The sequence below is a fragment of the Myotis lucifugus genome, unplaced genomic scaffold (assembly GCF_000147115.1).
Source record: "Myotis lucifugus unplaced genomic scaffold, Myoluc2.0 scaffold_222, whole genome shotgun sequence".
Classification (NCBI taxonomy): domain Eukaryota; kingdom Metazoa; phylum Chordata; class Mammalia; order Chiroptera; family Vespertilionidae; genus Myotis; species Myotis lucifugus.
In genome coordinates this window covers 1216843-1234368 of record NW_005871270.1, presented here as the reverse complement: position 1 = coordinate 1234368, position 17526 = coordinate 1216843, and the positions used below count along the sequence as shown (strand labels likewise).

At 50.8% G+C, this 17526-nt stretch overlaps 3 protein-coding genes across 12 annotated transcripts in view; 1 reads left to right on the top strand and 2 right to left on the bottom strand.

Annotated features, from left to right (window-relative positions):
• Positions 1–237: 237 nt before the first annotated feature.
• On the bottom strand, positions 238–10293 carry MUTYH (mutY DNA glycosylase). 5 transcript variants are annotated; one of them, XM_023761944.1, is made up of 16 exons: positions 10049–10293; positions 4689–4809; positions 4017–4165; positions 3884–3923; positions 3689–3762; positions 3511–3552; positions 3356–3427; positions 3165–3278; positions 2986–3083; positions 2759–2903; positions 2617–2680; positions 2046–2237; positions 1806–1942; positions 1570–1722; positions 1379–1420; positions 238–434 (listed from the first exon to the last, which is right to left on the bottom strand). In XM_023761944.1, the coding sequence occupies exons 1-16, from the start codon at positions 10175–10177 to the stop codon at positions 303–305; spliced, it is 1704 nt and encodes a 567-aa protein (XP_023617712.1). In that variant the 5' UTR covers positions 10178–10293; the 3' UTR covers positions 238–302. The 5 variants fall into 5 exon arrangements, with proteins under 5 accessions (XP_023617712.1, XP_023617713.1, XP_023617710.1 ...); XM_023761945.1 differs by lacking the exon at positions 10049–10293 and adding exons at positions 5530–5676; positions 8060–8095 and having other exon boundaries at positions 2617–2903; XM_023761942.1 differs by lacking the exon at positions 10049–10293 and adding an exon at positions 8048–8332 and having other exon boundaries at positions 2617–2903.
• A 24-nt stretch (positions 10294–10317) lies between these two features.
• TOE1 (target of EGR1, exonuclease) lies at positions 10318–11755 on the top strand. The gene is made up of 4 exons (XM_023761911.1): positions 10318–10323; positions 10448–10707; positions 10894–11053; positions 11135–11755. The coding sequence occupies exons 1-4, from the start codon at positions 10318–10320 to the stop codon at positions 11753–11755; spliced, it is 1047 nt and encodes a 348-aa protein (XP_023617679.1).
• Positions 11756–11965: 210 nt separating this feature from the next.
• Positions 11966–17526, bottom strand: part of TESK2 (testis-specific kinase 2) — a 117448-nt gene continuing 111887 nt past the window's right edge. For 5 of the 6 annotated variants that reach the window (XM_023761948.1, XM_006098176.3, XM_023761947.1 and 2 more), the window contains 6 exons: positions 15644–15726; positions 15312–15396; positions 14998–15081; positions 14691–14777; positions 13900–13999; positions 11966–13626 (listed from right to left, as the gene is read on the bottom strand). In XM_023761948.1, the coding sequence (XP_023617716.1) occupies positions 12908–13626; positions 13900–13999; positions 14691–14777; positions 14998–15081; positions 15312–15396; positions 15644–15726 (1158 nt within the window). In that variant the 3' untranslated portion in view covers positions 11966–12907. The remainder of the gene's footprint in view (positions 13627–13899; positions 14000–14690; positions 14778–14997; positions 15082–15311; positions 15397–15643; positions 15727–17526) is intronic. The other variant, XM_014463819.2, reaches the window with a different exon arrangement.

The following is a 17526-nucleotide window of genomic DNA, read 5'->3' as shown; positions in this document are numbered from 1 at the left end:
CCTGGAGTGAAGGTGTGGGTATCAACCACTGGCAGGGACTTCCTGCGGCTGCCTTCTCCCTCTTTCCTGGGGGCTGAGGGGGGCAGATCACTCTGGATAGAACATGCTCCTCTATCTGCCCAGGGCTGGCTGGGAGCTCAGCCAGAGGAAGTCAGGACCAAGCAGGACTTGACCACTTCCTGGAACCCTCAGAGATGAGGAGGAAGGGGGCTAGGCAGAGGATGGAAAGTCTCCAAATGACTATAAAAATAAGTACTTTATTAAAAAACAGGATTCTCAAGGGGAGGGCGCTTCCAGATGTGTCACTGGGCCGCACTGTTGAGTCTAGGTGCATCTGTGGGGATATGGGGCCGAAAGAAACGATCCAGGACTTGCTGGCCTGGGCTGGGCTTTTTCCGGCTGGATGGAGTCGACACCTGGGATCTTTTGGAACTCTGTTTAGAAGGCATTAAGGGGGCAGTGAAGAATATTCTCCTTTCACCCCTACCCCCACTCCACTGCTCTAGCTGACTCTAGCCTGAATGTAGGAAAGCTTCCAACCTATCTCCAGGATCTGCCTCTTCCATCAACTCTCTAAACGGCAGTCCAAGGTAATCTTCCTCAAATATAAATCCGACTCCTCTCTCCACCTAACATGCTTCATTGGGCTGGTGTTCATGGCCCTGCTGATTGCTCCGGCTAGATGCTCAGAGTTCCTCACACACGCAGACTGCATTGTGCCCATCATTGCTTACACTACTTTTTATTGTTTTTGTTAATCCTCACCGAGGAGGCCTTTTCCACTGATTTTTAATCCTCACCTGAGGATATTTTTTCCATTGACTTTTAGAGAGAGAGAGAGAGAGAGAGAAAACATTGAATGGCGGTCTCCCGTGCAGGCCCGACTGGGGCGGGGATCAAACCTGTAACCCAGGTACATGCCCTTGACCAGAATCCTTCAGTGCTCAAGTCAAGATCTAACCACTGAGCAACACAAACCAGGGCTACTTAAACTATCCTTAGGCCTGGAAGAACATCTTTATTGCTGATTCCCTTCCCAAACCTGGAAAAAATGATTCATTTCTAGGACCCACATTACCAGCCACTTCTTTCAAGCAGCCTTTCCCTGATCCTTTCCTCCCAGACAGACCTGAGAGCATTACCTCATATCCAACAAAATCTAGTACAAACATTTCACACATCTGACACTACTGTCTCCATCATTTTCTCTTGTTCCCTCTCCACCTGGACCCTAGACTGTAAGGTCTCTACGTCATTCCTCGGCCCCCGGTGAAACTCGGAGTGGACAATGTTCACCCAAATATGTCCTTAACTCACTGAAAACCTGTGGATTCAGGCCTAGGGAGAGAGATGGCTGGGCGAGGGCCAGGGGACTCACCTTGCAGGTCCCCGACTGCTGGCCTTCATACACCCGGAACACCTAGCCAAGAAGAGAGGGGAGAGTGCAGGGCTGGCATCTTCTTCCAAAGCCAGAACCCTGTCCTTTTTTATTTTTATTTTTCCTGTTTATATGGTAATAGGTTCATGCAGAACATGTAGGGAGCACAACAAAGACAACAAAGATAGTGCCTTTTTCATGGCGGTGGAGACAGCTGCGGTGTGAAACTCTTCCCGAGTCAGCCAGCGCGCGCCAGGTGCTGTGACTGTCACTGGGGCCTGCCCTTCCAGGGCCAGACCATATACTTGATAGGTCAGCTTGATGTGAGAGAAGGTGTGGACCACCTGGGGGAGGACCAAGGGGCTGAAATAGGCCCGTGGCTGTGGCTGAAAAAGCCGTCATTTTTGGCCCCTCACTGCTCACTTACCTGCCCTAGGTGATGCAGGTGGGTGGCTGGGAGGGGCCCAGCCCAATTCTGCAGTTCCTGCAGCAGGGCCTTGCGCTGATGCCGTCCTGAGGGGTCCACAGTCACAGATGGGAACTCCCACAGTCCTGCCAGCAGACCTGAGACAGCGATCAGCAGGTGTGAGTTAGGCCTTAGCTGCTGACTCCTCCGTTCCTCCCCTTTTGCTCACACCACTGCCCTCCACTCCCAGGATCCAGGTACCTGAGTTGGGCCTCTGCACCAGCAGAATTCGGGCACCCCCAGGGGCCCCGGGCTGCTCCAGAACACAGGTGGCAGAGCACTCCGCCCTGGGGGGCTTACGGCTGGCCTTTCTGGGAAAGTTGGCCACTCCCAGCGACTGGTCCCAGGGCTCGGTAGGAGGTGCGCACAGCTGGCACTGTCCAGTGTTGGGAGCTGGGAACAGAGATCCCAAGCCCCACTCAGGCCAAGTGGGCTTACGTGCCAGGCCCAGAGAGCAGGTCTTGGCCCAGCTGTGCAGAATCTAACAGGTTGTAGGATGAACTAGAACAGCCGTGGGCAAACTACGGCCCGCAGGCCGGATCCGGCCCGTTTGAAATGAATAAAATACCCTTTTATGTAATGATGTTTACTTTGAATTTATATTGGTTCACACAAACACTCCATCCATGCTTTTGTTCCGGCCCTCCGGTCCAGTTTAAGAACCTATTGTGGCCCTCGAGTCAAAAAGTTTGCCCACCCCTGAACTAGAATGAGGCTTCCCAGGCAGCTCAGTGACCGTGCAGGGAAGGGCTGGTGCTAGAACCAGACTCACCACACTCCTCCACGTCAGGACTGCCTGGCAGGCTCTGTGAGGCTGGAAGCCGCTCCCGCTCCACCTGGCAGGCATAGGGAAGGAAGTCACGGTGCACGGGGGACTCCCTAGGACCTCGCTGCCCCTTCCCCAGATGGCTCACCCTCTGGTGTGCCCGGCACAGGCTCTGGACAGGGCACTGGCTGCAGTGTGGGTGTTGCGGGGTGCACACTATGGCTCCCAGCTCCATGGCTGCTTGGTTAAAGTCTCCGGGCCGGGCTGGGTCTACCAGCTGCTGGGCTAGGCTCCTACCAGAAGGGAACATTTCTGTGAGCCAAAGATCCTTTGGAGGCACCCCTCCCAATGTCCTGCATTACCCCAATATCCTACCAGAGCTGCTGGGAGACAAAGGTGTTGCTGGGATCGGCACCAATGCCTCGGACACGGCATAGCACCCGCACTACGTTTCCATCCACCACACCGGTCACCTGACACAGAGGAGTCCAGGAGTCAGCCTGGTCTGGGAGGAAAGTGGGCATGCACAGAATGGGGATGGACTATGGACTCACCTGGCCAAAGGCAATGGAAGCAATGGCTCCAGCTGTGTACCGCCCCACGCCAGGCAGGAGCCGCTGCAAGGTCTCTGCTGTGCGTGGCACATGGCCCCTGAGCTCCTCTACCACCTGATTGGGTGGGAAAGGTTCAAGGTTAGGAGACAGCTGAGGGCCTGGGGATCCCACCCTCCCTGCTATCCCCTTACCTTCCGGGCTCCCTCCTGCAGCCGCCGGCCTCGGGAGTAGTACCCCAGGCCAGCCCAGAGCTGGTTCACTTCCTGTGGGTGGGGTCAGAGGTCAGAGAAATCAGCACTCAGTCCTCTGTTGTCCTCATTTCCCCCTCCCCTAGGGTGGGTCTCACCTCCAGGGAAGCACTGGCCAGATCCTGCAGTGTTGGCCACTTCTATAGCCAGAAGACAGGCAAAAATAGAGAGGTCAAGGGTGAGGGAGGAAAAAGAAGCCTTCTTTCTCCCCAGCCCAAAGACAGGCTCTCATCTGGGGTCTAGCCCATCACCCTCCCCTTCCTTCCCTGAAGTCACCTGCATCCATCTGGTATAATAGTCGATCACCGTGGCAACCTGGGTCTGCTGCAGCATGACCTCTGAGACCCATACTGGGGAAGAGGGGTTGGCATGAGGACACTGCGGACCTGCCCTGCTCCTAGCCCACAGCCCTGACTCCAATCTGAGGGTGTCGGGGCAGAAAGCAGCTCTGTTCTCAGGAGATGTACTCACCAGCATATGCCCGCCTGTCCAGGTCCACCTCACCCTCTGCCTGCCAACGCAATCCCAGATGGGGCGTTAGTGTGGAGGGGGCTGGGCACTAGCCTCCCACCCCGGTCCCTGTCCCTGTCCCTCGCCTGCCTACCCGCCTTCTCCAGGGCAGGTCCCGCTTCTTTTGGTCATACCAGCTCAGCAGGCTCTCCCGGAAGACGGTGACCTCGGCTGTATCTCTGAATTGGTGGTACGGGGAGACAGAGGCCTGCAATACCACCTCCTCCTGACGCCTGGCCTGGCCTGCTGGGGCCTCAGGAAACTCAGGAGTTGTCCCTGCACAGGCTGTGCACCAGGAACCTGGGACACTACAGCCTGGTTGCAGTCTGCTTCCACGTAGGGCTCCCCCCACCCCTGACCCCTTGACCTGGAGTCAGTCCAGAATTATCTAGCTGTGTGTAGCCTTAGCCAAGTTTCTAGCCTTAATCTTCCCAGAGTGGCACTGCTGGCTCCTTTTTCTCTGGGTTATAATGAAAATCCAATAGTTTCAGTCAAGCATAACATACCTGTGCAGGGATTTCCCATTTACAAAATACTTTCAGGCAGATCAACTCATTTGATCCTATTAAAGCCACATGAGGAAGAAAATGCACAGACTACTGCTCCACGTCACTGGTAAGAAAGCAGCCATTCAGAGCAATTATCCCAAAATCACATTGCAAAGTCAGAATTAGATCCTTAATTAGTCCCTGCAGGCTTGAACCTGTCCCCTTTCATAGCCAGTGAAACCAGCCCATGAGTTTTTTCCTAGGTCCGAGTTCCTCACCATCAGGGGTAGTAGGCCTGGCCTGGCTGCTGCTGAGGGCATGCTTCTCCCTTTCCTCCCCACTGGATGTCTGCTTCCTGCGACGACTTCCCACAGCTGCGCGTGGCTTCTTCATGACGATCTAGAACACAAAGGCCCAGCCAAAGTAGTCAGTCAAAATTAGGCTGACTCTTGGGGCCCTGTAGGGGGTGGAGCCACCTCCCTCCCTACACCATTCACAGTGTCTAGCTTTTCTCAACAACTCTCTAGACTGGCCAGTGTGCTCAGTGGTTGAACTCACTGGCTCGATTCCTGGTCAGGTCACGTGCCCAGGTTAGGTTGTGGGCTCTATCCTCAGTAGGGGTATACAGGAGCCAGTAGGGGGCATGCAGGAGGCAGCCATTCAGTGGTTCTATCTCCCAATCCTTTCCTCTCTGAAAAATCAATAAAAACATATTTTCTAAAACAAACAACTCTCTAGATCAGCGGTTCTCGAACGACCCTTTCACAGGGGTCGCCTAAGACCATCGGAAAACACATTTAATTACATATTGTTTTGTGATTAATCACTATGCTTTAATTATGTTCAATTTGTAACAATGAAATTGGGGGTCACCACAACATGAGGAACTGTATTAAAGGGTCGCGGCATTAGGAAGGTTGAGAACCACTGCTCTAGATGCTCATGGGCTTGCTCTTGACTGGCTGTGGCCCTGAGGTATGACCAATAGGGCTGAGCTTCTCCAAATGGCCTAAGAGGGACCAGCATTAGTATAGTCCTGGAGACGTACACAGAGTAAGAGGCCAGGGCTGGGCTGGGTCAAGGACCAAAAGCTTCCTGTGTGGGAGCACCTGTGTATACCTGATGCTTATTGTGACTACGTGTGTGGACATGGGTTCTTTAGATGTGTCTAGGAGCACAGGCGTGGGTAGGAGGGTTATCTGCTTAGAGACACAGCACGTTTACAGTGAAGCAGTCTTTAACAGTCATCTAGCCCAAACCTTCATTCTGTAGAAAGGAGAAACCAAGGCTCAGAAAGGGGAAAAGATTTGCCTGAAAGCAGATGTCAAGTCGGGGTGGGGGGAGAGAGATGAGCTATTTTTATGCCTAATCTTTTGTGATCTAGAAAATCATAGCCAGCTGACCATTAGCAAAGAGAAAATGCATCCGGTTGATCTTCATTTCTCCCTTACTGTACTTGTAGCTGCCTTTTCCTAATAGTTAAATGTAGCTAACAGTACGTGCTGACTATACGCCAGACCCTAAGTGCTTTACCAGATTTCTCAATCTCCTGATGATACCATGAAGTATGTTCTAGTATTACGTCCATTTCAGTTATGAGGAAACTGAGACTTGTAGAGATTAAGCAACTTGTTCACTCCAACCCAAAAGGTTTGCTTCCAGAGTCTACATTCTTGAACTCTGCTATACCGCAGTCCCTGCTGAACCTCTGGTTCAAACTCTCTCCTCAAACTCTTGACTTTATCACCTCATTTTCATCAAAAGAGCTTGCTTCCTTCTTGAGAGAAAAAAAAAATGAAATAAACTTACCTCCATCTTCACTTTCCTTCTATGAAAGAAAGGTCCCTCTTCCTAAATTGTCTGAGCTCAGGGTCCTGCTCCTCCAATCCCTTCCACAAGACCCACTTTCCTCTCCTTCATAGCCAAACTTCCTTCCATAATTCATTCTACAATCCATTCTCCATAAAGCAATATTTTAAGACATGATAACAGCACTTTCTTACTTAAAACCTTCAATAGCTTCCCATTAATTCACTGAAAAATATTTATGGAGTGCCTACTTTGTGTCAAGCAGTTTTAGGTACTTCACTAAATAAAACATCCAAGGTTCCTGCCCTCACAGGGTTTATATTCTAATGGAGGCAGACTATAAATAACATACATAAGCAAATTATATAGGATATTAGGTGATAAATATAAGCATAAGGAGAAAAAATAAAGCAGGTGAAGGGGATAACAAATGGGGAGGGGGTGGAATGTTGCAATTTTAAAGAAATGTGGTCCTGGTGGGCCTTGTTAAAGTGTTATTTGACCAATGACTTAAAGCAGTTGAAGAAGTTAGCCACGTGGATACCTGTGGGAAAGGCATACTAAGAAGGAGCTAGTGCAAAGGCCCTAAGGATGGTGCCTGGTGTGTTTGTAGAACAATAAGGAAGCCAGTGTGGTTAAAATAGAATGAGGAGGGGGTAAGGATAGGAAATAAAGTCAGAGAGCTAAAGAAGGGGGCACAGGATCACAAAATACCTTGTAGGCCACTGGAGGACTTTGGCTGTCACACCCATTGCTCTTAAAGCTAATCCTCTTAATATAAGCCTTGTAGGCTCCAGGGCCCCATTTGCCTCATCACCTCATCACTATGCTCCAGCCATGTTTGCCTGAAATAGAAGCTTCCATCCATCAAGTGTCTGTCTACCTTGAGGCCTGACCCAATCCATTTCCTCTACTTGGACAGCTCTTCTCCTATGCTTTACCTAACATCCACTCATTCTTCAGGTCTTGACTTAAATGTCCACGTCAGGCCCCCCCAGTCCTACCCTCTTGTGTTTTTCTCCATTGCTGCTCTTACACCAATTACAATTTCACATTTTTTTTGGTGATTCTTTAATCAGTGTCCACTTCCCCAGCTTGACTGTAAAACTCCATGAGAGCAAGTACTGGGTCTGTTTTGGTGACTGCTGTATCCTCTGAGCTGAGCACAGTGCCAGGTAAATTGTATACAGTAAATACTTGTTAAATTAATTCATGGGATGAAAGGATTTTCCTTTTAGAGTAGGAGAAATCCAAACAATTCTGAATAATGATGAAAAAGACTCAGTAGAAAGGTTGAAAGTGAACAAGGAACAGTGAGTAACCACGGAGAAAGCGTTAAGTCCTTGCTGGGCTGAGAGGATGGGAACGCAGCTCCAGGGAAAGCGCGGTCTCTGGCAGGCACACCTCGCTCCCAGTAGCAGGATCACGTCCAATCCCCTACATCACCGGTACCTCCCAGTTGCTTACACTGTGTCCCTTCCTCTTCGTCTCTACTGCTGGAGCCTAATGCAAGTCATTCTTGTCACCTGCCTGGATTATTTCAAAAGCTTCCCTGCTAGTGGATGGCTCTAAGCCCTCTGCAGCCTCGGCTCGAGTCCTCCTGCCCGCCTTTCACTTTCTGGAACGCAGTGAGTTCCATCCTCCCGGGGAACTCGCCCTTTCCCAGAATAGACATCTTTCCCCCACATTCCCCGGTCTTTGTCTAACTCCTATGGCTGCTTTAAGCTTAGCTCTGGCAGCGCCACCTCCTCTGCGGACACCCACCCCTACCCCGAGCCGTGTCCCTGAAGACAGAGTAAAGCTCACTCCCACGTCCCCACGAACGTACACGAAGAATTACCTCCCACGTTTTCCCGTGTCCGAATACCCCACGTTCCCAGGGGGCGTGGCTCCGGCCAATCCGGGCGGCGAGCTGAACCGTGACAGCCAATAGCATCCCAGAACGCTCCGAACCCGCTCCTCGCGCGCCAGACACCGGAGGTCTGAACGGAACTCCAGCCCCACAGTGACTTCCGGAGGCGAGAGCCTGCCCCTACCCCGAACTCAATAGTCGCGCCAGGAGACAAAGCGGAAGTCCTGCCGTTTCTTGCCACCGACTAGTCAGGCAAGGGCCGCGCGGTGTCATGGCAGCCGACAGTGACGATGGCGCAGCTCCAGCGATCTCTGACAGTGAGTGGCTTTTCAGGGGCCGACTTAAAAGCCTGTGCGCCCTGGGGGAGGGGAAGGCCTCTGGCTCATAGTTCTAGAAACCGACCTCAAGTTTCAGAGGACTAACTTCTCCCTTTTTAACTAGCCACGAGGAGACTACAAGTCCCAGTGTGCACCGCGGCTCGGGCTGCAAAAGCCTGGAGCGTTAGGAGCACAGTTAGGATCGTTAGGGGGCATGTCGGGAAATGTAGTCTGGAACTCATTTCTCTGTTAAGTGGGGCAGGTTGGGAGTTGTGGTCCAAAGGAAGTGGGATATTTTGGGAAGCCAGGTCTAGGGCATTATCTCTGGGGCCTAATTATTATTGGGCTCCGGGCCATACAGGCTACTGCCACCTGTGGCTGCTAAGGCACCAAGGGAACAGTCGTATGGAGCCTGATGGGATATTAAAGGAGCTCAACTCCTGGAGCCGTAACAAATAGTTCCTGCAGGACTTGGGAAAAAGGTACCTCACAGATCATCTAGTGACTAGAATTATTCTAGTCCAAACTTAACCTTCTACAGATAGTGATGCTGAGGGAGAAGTGATTTTCCCAAAGTCTAACATAAGCCCCTGGAAGACGCAGGCTTTTTCTCCCCAAATTCAGGGCACTATTCACTCCAAGGTCTGTGTGTAGAGCATGCTGATACAAAGGCTTGAGGGGGAAAGTTGCCATTTCTTGCCATCATGGAAAATGCCCCCAAGCCATGGCCTAGCTTGGTGTCTACTCCCCGTCCCCCTTGCCTGATCATTAACTTCCATTATTCTGTTCTCCTTACCCCCAGATAGTGTCAGCAAAAGCACAAAACCTGGGGAAGAGCTGGTAGTACAAGTTCCCGTGCTGGATGTGCAAAGTGACAACTTTAAGGAGATGTGGCCATCCCTTCTGCTGGCCATAAAGACAGCTAGCTTCGTGGCTGTAGACACGGTGAGGGTTGGGGAACTGGGAGGGCAGGTGGTTGTGAAAGGGCTGGTGTTGGGGATCTAATTCAGTTCTCCCTTTAACCACCCATAGGAACTGAGTGGGCTTGGGGATAGGAAGAGTTTGCTGAACCCGTAAGTATAATCTGTGATCTCTTTAGTTCCAACCCTGATGAGGGGAAGTGGGGGCAAACCTTAGCCCTGGAGTGGAAGTCACCCTGGGTGGTTTAGGCCCTTCATGAGGCTAACTCCTAGCCACAGCCACCTCCAAACCCAACCCCAAGGTGCATCGAAGAACGTTATAAGGCTGTGTGTCATGCTGCCAGGACCCGTTCTATCCTCTCCCTGGGCCTCGCCTGCTTCAAGCAGCAGCCAGACAAGGTATGTGCTGATTTCATTCCCTTCCCAGGTTTGTGGCTGGGGGAAAGAGGAGGGTTGAGATCCTGGGAACATTATGTGGAAGGTTTTTTTGTTGTTTTCTAAATGTTTTTTATTGATTTGAGAGAGAGTAAGGGAGAGGGAGAGATCGAAACATGAATGATGAGAATCATTGATCAGCTGTCTCATGCACACCCCCTACTGGGGATCAAGCCCGCAACCTGGAATTAAATCATGAACCCTGGTTCATGGGTCCATGCTCAACCATTGAGCCACATTGGCCGGGCACATGTGAGGTTTTGATGTAGCGAACCCTCCTTCTCTCCCAGGGTGAACACTCATACCTGACCCAGGTGTTCAATCTGACCCTGCTGTGTGTGGAAGAGTATGTCATAGAACCAAAGTCTGTGCAGTTCCTGGTACAGCATGGCTTCAACTTTAACAGGCAGTATGCCCAGGGTATCCCATACCATAAGGGCAACGACAAGGTAGGTCTCCAGTCTTGAGACTGCCTCTTCTGTGATTTCATCTTCTTCCTACCACAGGCTGGATGTGTGGGAGGATCTGCTTCTTAGGGAGTCACTAGTGACAGGGCTGGGGAAATAAGACGAATATGTGGGTGAAGAGCATTGGGTTAGGTGCGGAGGAAGAGCTTTCCAGGTGGGGGAGTTTGGGATAAATATATTGTGAAAGAGGCTCCGTATGGGACTGCCCTTTCCTATGACCACTTTCTTTCCAACCAGGGCGATGAGAGCCAGAGCCAGTCGGTGAGGACACTGTTCCTGGAGCTAATCCGGGCCCGCCGGCCCCTGATACTGCATAATGGTCTCATAGACTTGGTGTTCCTGTACCAGAATTTCTATGCACATCTGCCTGAGAGCTTGGGAACCTTCACTGCTGACCTGTGTGAAATGTTCCCAGCTGGCATTTATGACACCAAATATGCTGCTGAGTTTCATGCCCGCTTTGTGGCCTCCTACCTAGAATATGCCTTCCGGAAATGGTGAGGGACTGGTTGAGGGGAAGCGGTGGGGCCTGGTATAAACCTATTTTTATATTTAGTGAGTGCCTATCATGTGCCAGGCACTGTTTTAGTGCTGGGGATTCAGCAGTGAACAAAACAGATATAAACCCCTGTTCACATGGAGCTTATATGCTAGTGGACCAATACCCTCTTGCGCTATTTCAGTGAGCGGGAAAATGGAAAGCAGCGGGCAGCCGGCAGCCCACACCTTATCCTGGAGTTCTGCAACTATCCTTCTAGCATGAGGGCCCATGTAGACTACCGCTGCTGTATGCCCCCTACATCCCACCGTCCTCATTCCACCGTCATCTGTGATAACTTCTCGGTGAGAACTCCCACCCATTTCCTGGGGGAGGGAAGGTTCTGATACCTGGAACCCCTCTCTAAGCCTCTTTCCTGCCTCTAGGCCTATGGCTGGTGCCCCTTGGGATCACAGTGTTCTCGGTCCCATGATATTGACCTTATCATTGACACTGATGAAGCTGCCACAAAGGATAAGCGGCGACGGCGACGACGTAAGGAAAAACGACGGAGGGCTTTGTTGGGCCTGCCTGGGAAACAGAGCTCTGGGGAAGCCGAGGATGGTCCTCCCACTAAGCAGGTCTGTGGGGATGGCGCTGAGGCTGAGGAAACTGAGCAGGAGGTGGCTCAGGACGAGACTAGCAACCAGCCTGGCTCTGAGCAAGATCACAGAAATGACTTGGAGATGGGACTTAAAGCAACAAGGGCTGAAACAGCTGACATGGCTGCCTTAGAAGCACCAGGGAGTCAAGCCAGTCCTAACCCAGTGCCTGGGGATGGATTGCATCGGGCTGGTTTTGATGCCTTTATGACAGGTTATATAATGGCCTACATGGGAGTAAGCCAAGAACCTCAGCCCTGTAGCTCTGGACCCTGGCTACCTGAATGCCACAACAAGGTATACCTGAGTGGCAAAGCTGTACCCCTCACGGTGGCCAAGAGCCAGTTCTCCCGTTCCTCCAAAGCCCACAACCAGAAGATGAAGCTGGCTTGGGGCAGCAGCTGACCTAACTACTGCTTAGCACCCAGAGCCCAAGAAGAGAAGCTGAGGGTAGAGCAGAGGGGTCTGGTCCCTCTAGCCTATGAATGTCCTACTCCCAACTACTACAGAGTTGGGGAGGAGGGCTCCTGACAGAGATACTGCTGCATTGCTCTGGACTTTCTTTACCCCAGAGGCTGAGAAACAATGGTACAAGTAAGAAGGCTGACCAGCACCTGTAGTAACCAACTTTATTTTTAAGTCTGAGAGTGTCTTGGGAAAGTTTTACCAAAAAATCAGCAGAAACAAGTTATGAAAATGTTTGACCAGCTTTATCTTTGGTTATTTCTTATTGCGGCTCTATAAAGACAGACTGTTCCCGTAGCTCCAGCCATAGCAGGGAAGGAAGAAAATCAGTCCATGTATAAACCGTTTAACCAATTGGGTGTATCACATGTTGACAAATATATGGGGCAGGCCCTAGGGCCTACAAAACCAGCCCCACTCCCAACCACAAGGTTGAAAGTCTTATAGGGCAGAACATTAAGACTCCCTTCATAAATATGAAAATAGGTTAATGAACTGGAAAAGATCTTTGAATAGGTTAGCTAAGAGCCATGACCACCACACTGCCTTGTCCTCCCCTTGCATAGAAATGTAGTGACGTGGTCTGACTGTGCAGTAAGTGCAAACAGCAATTATTCAAGTGTCTTAGACATACTGGCAAGAAGCACCCCAGTCTTTAGGTCTGAGAAATAGCCATGCCCTTTTCGGCCTCCTGGTCAGCTCCACGTTCCATCCAGTAACTTATATGCCCCAGGGAAGGGCAAGAGACAGACCTGGGGTGGAAGAAGAACCTGGGGTAATAGTCTGCCAGCTCAAACTAGAACTAGGAGTCCTCTGGTCTTGTCTGCAGAAACGCATTGTGGGTCAGCTGGGAGCCAGAGCTCCTTGCAGGATTTCAGAGGCTTGGAATCAGCTGTTGGCCCCAACAAGGAAGGCTTCTTACTGCTGCCTCCCCTCTCACAGTCACTGGGCACTTGGAGCCCCAAAGTTGAGCCTGACTTGGCCTAGCCTGCCTGCTCTGTGGGCTCCAGGGAAGAGTCAAGGCTGTGCACCAAGGGGGCCCTGTGGCTTCAGCTGAAGGTCCATCCCCATGGTGAGACAGGGATTAACCCCTCAACCATCCTGCTCTCCCTGGGTTTTCAGGCCTCTGCCTGAGACAGAGAAGGGGACTGGAGCCGAATCTCTTGGCCTTTCTTCTACCTCCATCTCTTCAGAGGCACCTGCAAGGCATGGACTGGCCCCCCGAGGCCTGGGCCCAAAACCATTTTCCTCCTGGGAACTGGAGCAGTCCATGGCTTCATGGGCTGGAGCAGCTGGTAGGGCAGATGCTCGGAATGGCGGGATCTCTCTTACTTTGTACTTGAGACTACTGAGACGTGGTGGGGGCCCATCAGACAGTGATTCTTCTCGGCCTACAAATGGACAGGCCTCTTGATGCAAGAACTCTGGTGAACCAGGCAAAGAATGCCACCGGCGAGCAGGTGGGGCCAGGGGTTCCTGCCAGTCAGCCATAGGCAAAGTTCCAGGCCCTGGTGCATCCAGGTCAAATACCAGGGAAATAACAGACTTGCTGGGCAGGTCAAAGAACTTGACCTTGCCACCCTTGAGGTCCTGGCGAGCACTGAAAGGGTTGATTTTGGGGGTGCTGGCAGCACCACCTCGTGGCTGGTAGTAGGGGTCCAAGACATTCACTGTATGTGGGGGCTTATGGGAGAAGATGTCTGACTGGCTACGAGACAGCCAGATGGTACGTCTTGGGCGTGGGGACTTGGGAGGGATCTTCTCATCTAGTGAGCTCAGTCGCTTCATCCCAGGTCCTTTCTCCAGGAGTCCTGAAGGACAGTACATCAAGTCAGGATTACTGCACTAGTCATAACAAATACAAGCACTACACTAAGTGTTTTTTCTTGGGAAAACAAAGTAGGTACTGTTGTCCCCATTTCACCAGTGAGAAAACAGACTGAAAGAAGGAGGCAGCATACCAAATCACAACTCTTGGAGTTCAGTATTTTTCCCATGTCCCCCATCCCTGCACCTTTCGTTTGGACATAGGATCCTGCCTTCACAGCCCTAGAGGGGAAGACCCCACAACCCTAATTTCTTACCCTTAGCAGTGGGCTGCAGCTCTTCCTCCTGTAGGTGGTTCAGAATTTCCTCCAGGTTCTTCCCAGTCTCCACAAAGGATGGGCGCAGTTTGGGGTCCATCTGTAGTTATCCACAGCAGCGATTAGCCCTGCCCTCCTACCTTCCACCCACAAGGATAGCATTTTAGTCTGTTTCTAGCATCTTTTAAGACTCAGATGTGCAGCTAAGAGACCTTTTCTGAAGGCCGCAGACCCTGAGGATGATTCCCAGAGCTAAGGTCAAGGAAGATGCTATCGTCTAATACCCTCCCCTGTCTCAGTAATCTTTCTGTGCCTTACCCTCTTTTGGCACAGAACCCTCCAACAGGTTATGCTCACATTGGTTTGTTCTTTCTTGAGTCTGCTGCTAATGTGTTTCTCGAGGTTACCTAGACAAAGCCCATCTACTCCTTGGTCATAACAGGTAAGTCAAGCCTCAGAGCTGTATAAAATGAAAGCTAACAAGAGCCTTTCCCATCAGCCTTAGGACCAGCTGGATCCACAGTCTAACTAAAACCTGACCAGAGCTCCACCAACACCCAAGGCAAGGGGTGGTGGGTCTACCCTGCAGGCTGAGGAGCAGACATTACAAAGCAATTTTCCTTTATTTGGTCCAGGGCTCTGGAGAGTCTGGCAGGCCTCCAGAGGAGGAGCCATGAGCATTGTCATTCATCAGTGAAAATGAGGCCCCTCATTAGGCTAGGCTCTTTCTACAGTTCTAACCAGGTGAACCCAGCCCCTGACCAAAGCTGGGGGCAGGAGGATACACTCACATTACAGCAGTTGAAGGTAAGCTGCAAAAAGTCTGGGGGACAGTCTCCCACCATGTGCTGGAAAGCGTCATAGTCCAGCCCGAAGTTCTGTGAATGGGTGTGGGGGGGAGGGAACAGAGGACATGGGTAGACAGGTCATTAATCCCTCCATCCATCCTGGCTTGCTCAGAAGGAGAGGCTGAGAATTGCCCCTGAGAAGTAGCCACATATACTAAGTTCCAGCAACTCCACCCCAAGAACAAAATGGTTCCACAGCCTCAAAAGCAGCCCCATCCCAGTGGCACTGATCCCCATGCCTGCAGCTCACCTCTGTGCGGGGAAGATAGTCCGGATCAGCCTGGATACGGGCGATGATCTCACAGAGGATGATACCATAGGAGAATACGTCCGCCTGATGGGTAGTGAGACCTCAGTTTCCCTTTCAGTGGGCTGAGAAGTGAGGTTTCTGCCCCTCATGTCCACAGCCCAGGCCTAGACTCTACTGCACATATTTCACTGGGTAGCTGCCAGGTACCAGCCCTGCTCTTGGTTGTAGATCCTCCCCTAAACATAAAGGGTGATCCTGGACACTGCTAAGAGTGGATTCTAAGGACAACCAAGCCTTGGGACCCCCAGACTCACCTTCTCATTGTAGGGCTCATCTCGGAGAACTTCAGGTGCCATCCAGAAGGGTGAGCCCACCACAGCCAGCTTTTCCCTCCCCATGCTATAGGGTGAGATGATAGAAAAATTGAGCTTGCTACTGGCTGGTATAATAGGATATCTGAATATTGGAAATTCTTCTCCCCCAAGGATGGGTATAGACGAGGAATGACCAAATTTAGGGAGCTGAGGTTGAGCTGTGACCAAGTCCTGGCCTCTGGGGAGGAAGCAGGAGTGTTTTGGGGTGTTTTTTTGTTTGTTTTTTTGCCTTAGTCGCTTCTGTAACCCCAGTACCCATTAGGGCTACTCACCTGACATCAGGGATCTTCTCAGCCAGGCCAAAGTCACCTACCACCGCAGAGTAACCATTTTCATCCCTCTTTATCAGGCAGTTCTAGGGTTCCCAAAGAAGAAGACAGTGTGGCTCAGAAGTGGGGACCAGCTATTCATAAAATTACCATGATAGCGATGTGAGATGAGGTAGGCCTGGATCTTGAGTGGTTGCCCTAGGATTCGTATTACGCTCCAAACACAAATACTTATCTTTACTTTCTACGTGCCAGGCAAGGTTCTAACGGCCAGAGATACCTCAACAAACAGAAACCCCTGTCCTCTTGGAGCTAACAATCTAGTGAGGAAGACAATCAGGCCCCTGGCTTCCCTCTTCAGAATGTACAGACCAAAGACCTTGCCAAGAAATACAAGCATAGAACAAGTACCCAAACATAAACTAACTTTCACTGCCCACAGGATCACAAATAACCTCCTCTCTGGTATTAAAAGTCTATGATCTGGCTCTAAACCAACTGCCTACCCCCCACCAGCTCCTGTCTGCCCCTGATGCCCGACTGCACACATCTTCATGCAGACTTTCATAGACATGCTTGACTTGAAGGCCCTGTTCAGATATCCCATTACACCAGCCAGTGGCAAGGTCATGCTTATACTGTTCTGTTCCATTTGGTGTTCTCCCAATTCTCCTTTTCACCTCAAAATGTTATATGTTTTAAGGCAAGATACCTTTCCAGTCCTGTCCTCTCCAGCTCTCATCTTTATTTCTTTCTCATTTCAACTCCTTTAACTCCTCCTCTATGCCACTTCCTCTTAAAGTCTAGCAGGCTATCAGCTCCTCAGGAGCAAGTTCTGGTTCCTCACAGTATTCAACTCATAAGAGAGGCTCAGGTCATGCTCACTAAACAACTACTGTCTCCAGAAAAAAGGATAAACCCAAACAGCTTGTAAATAAATACAAAGCAACAAACTCTCCTCAAACAGTTGCATTCAAAATAGTCCTACACCACTCTGCTCTACCCACTTTCTCCAGAGGCAGCAGAGAGTAGGGATCCTTGGCTCACAGGGACATTTCTGGGGCCAGCAAGGCCCTATCTGACCCAAACCAGCCCTCCCTCCTCCTCACCAGCCTTGGCATCTAGGTACAAATCAGTTCCTTACTCTGACCTTGATGCAATTACACTATATTCTCTTTTTTCATGAAGTAAAATAAGCTTGTGATTTCATCACATCCTCTCCTGCCCTGGATACCAGGGAGACATGTATCATTTCTAGCTTTCAAGTAGGAGCATCCTTGTGCCTGTTCTGGTGTTAGCCCTCCCATCAGTCCTGCTGGCTCAGCATCCCCCAGCTCATTGACTTTGAATGTCTTTGGGGCCCTAAGCCAGTGTGACTATTAGACAGCCAAAGCCCAGGCTTAGGGCACTGGTCTATGAGGCAGTGGCAGCTCAGATCTGTCACCTATTTCTCTCTCCTCCTATTTCACTAACAGCTCGGGCTCCTTTCTCCAAGGCTCAGTCTAAAGTCCTTTTTACTATTTGTTTTATAGCCCTCAGAAACAACCTTGTTAAATACAGCTTGGAGCAGCAAATAATGAAGAGTTTGGCCACAGTGCACTGCCTTGTCAAGCTGTCCGTTTCTGCTTCCATCTTCACAATTCATGGAGGACCTGCTCATTCACTGCAAATCCACCCATTCAGGAGTAAGTGACTTCACAGTAGCTTCTCTGAGCGGCTGAGAAATGGCTAAGGCAGGGATGATCAGAGCCTTACAAAATGGGGTGAGGTGGCATCTGCCCTGATCTGCAATGTGACCACTGCCCCTCTTAAAGCTCATTCACAGCCAATACCCAGGCATTAGAGCCAAAGACAAAGATGGGATACTGAAAACCAAAAGAACCAAA

What these genes read in the sequence shown, in the direction of transcription:
- TOE1 (XM_023761911.1), top strand. An exon ending in GAATATGCCTTCCGGAAATG is followed by an intron (nt 10,708 to 10,893) that starts GTGAGGGACTGG and finishes GCGCTATTTCAG; the next exon opens with TGAGCGGGAAAATGGAAAGC. An exon ending in TCATCTGTGATAACTTCTCG is followed by an intron (nt 11,054 to 11,134) that starts GTGAGAACTCCC and finishes TCCTGCCTCTAG; the next exon opens with GCCTATGGCTGGTGCCCCTT.
- MUTYH (XM_023761942.1), bottom strand. Translation starts at nt 8,155, where the DNA reads ATGCTATTGGCTGTCACGGTTCAGCTCGCCGCCCGGATTGGCCGGAGC. An exon ending in ACCTGCCCTGGAGAAGGCGG is followed by an intron (nt 3,924 to 4,016) that starts GTAGGCAGGCGA and finishes TTGCGTTGGCAG; the next exon opens with GCAGAGGGTGAGGTGGACCT. An exon ending in TCCTGACGTGGAGGAGTGTG is followed by an intron (nt 2,238 to 2,616) that starts GTGAGTCTGGTT and finishes CTCTGTTCCCAG; the next exon opens with CTCCCAACACTGGACAGTGC.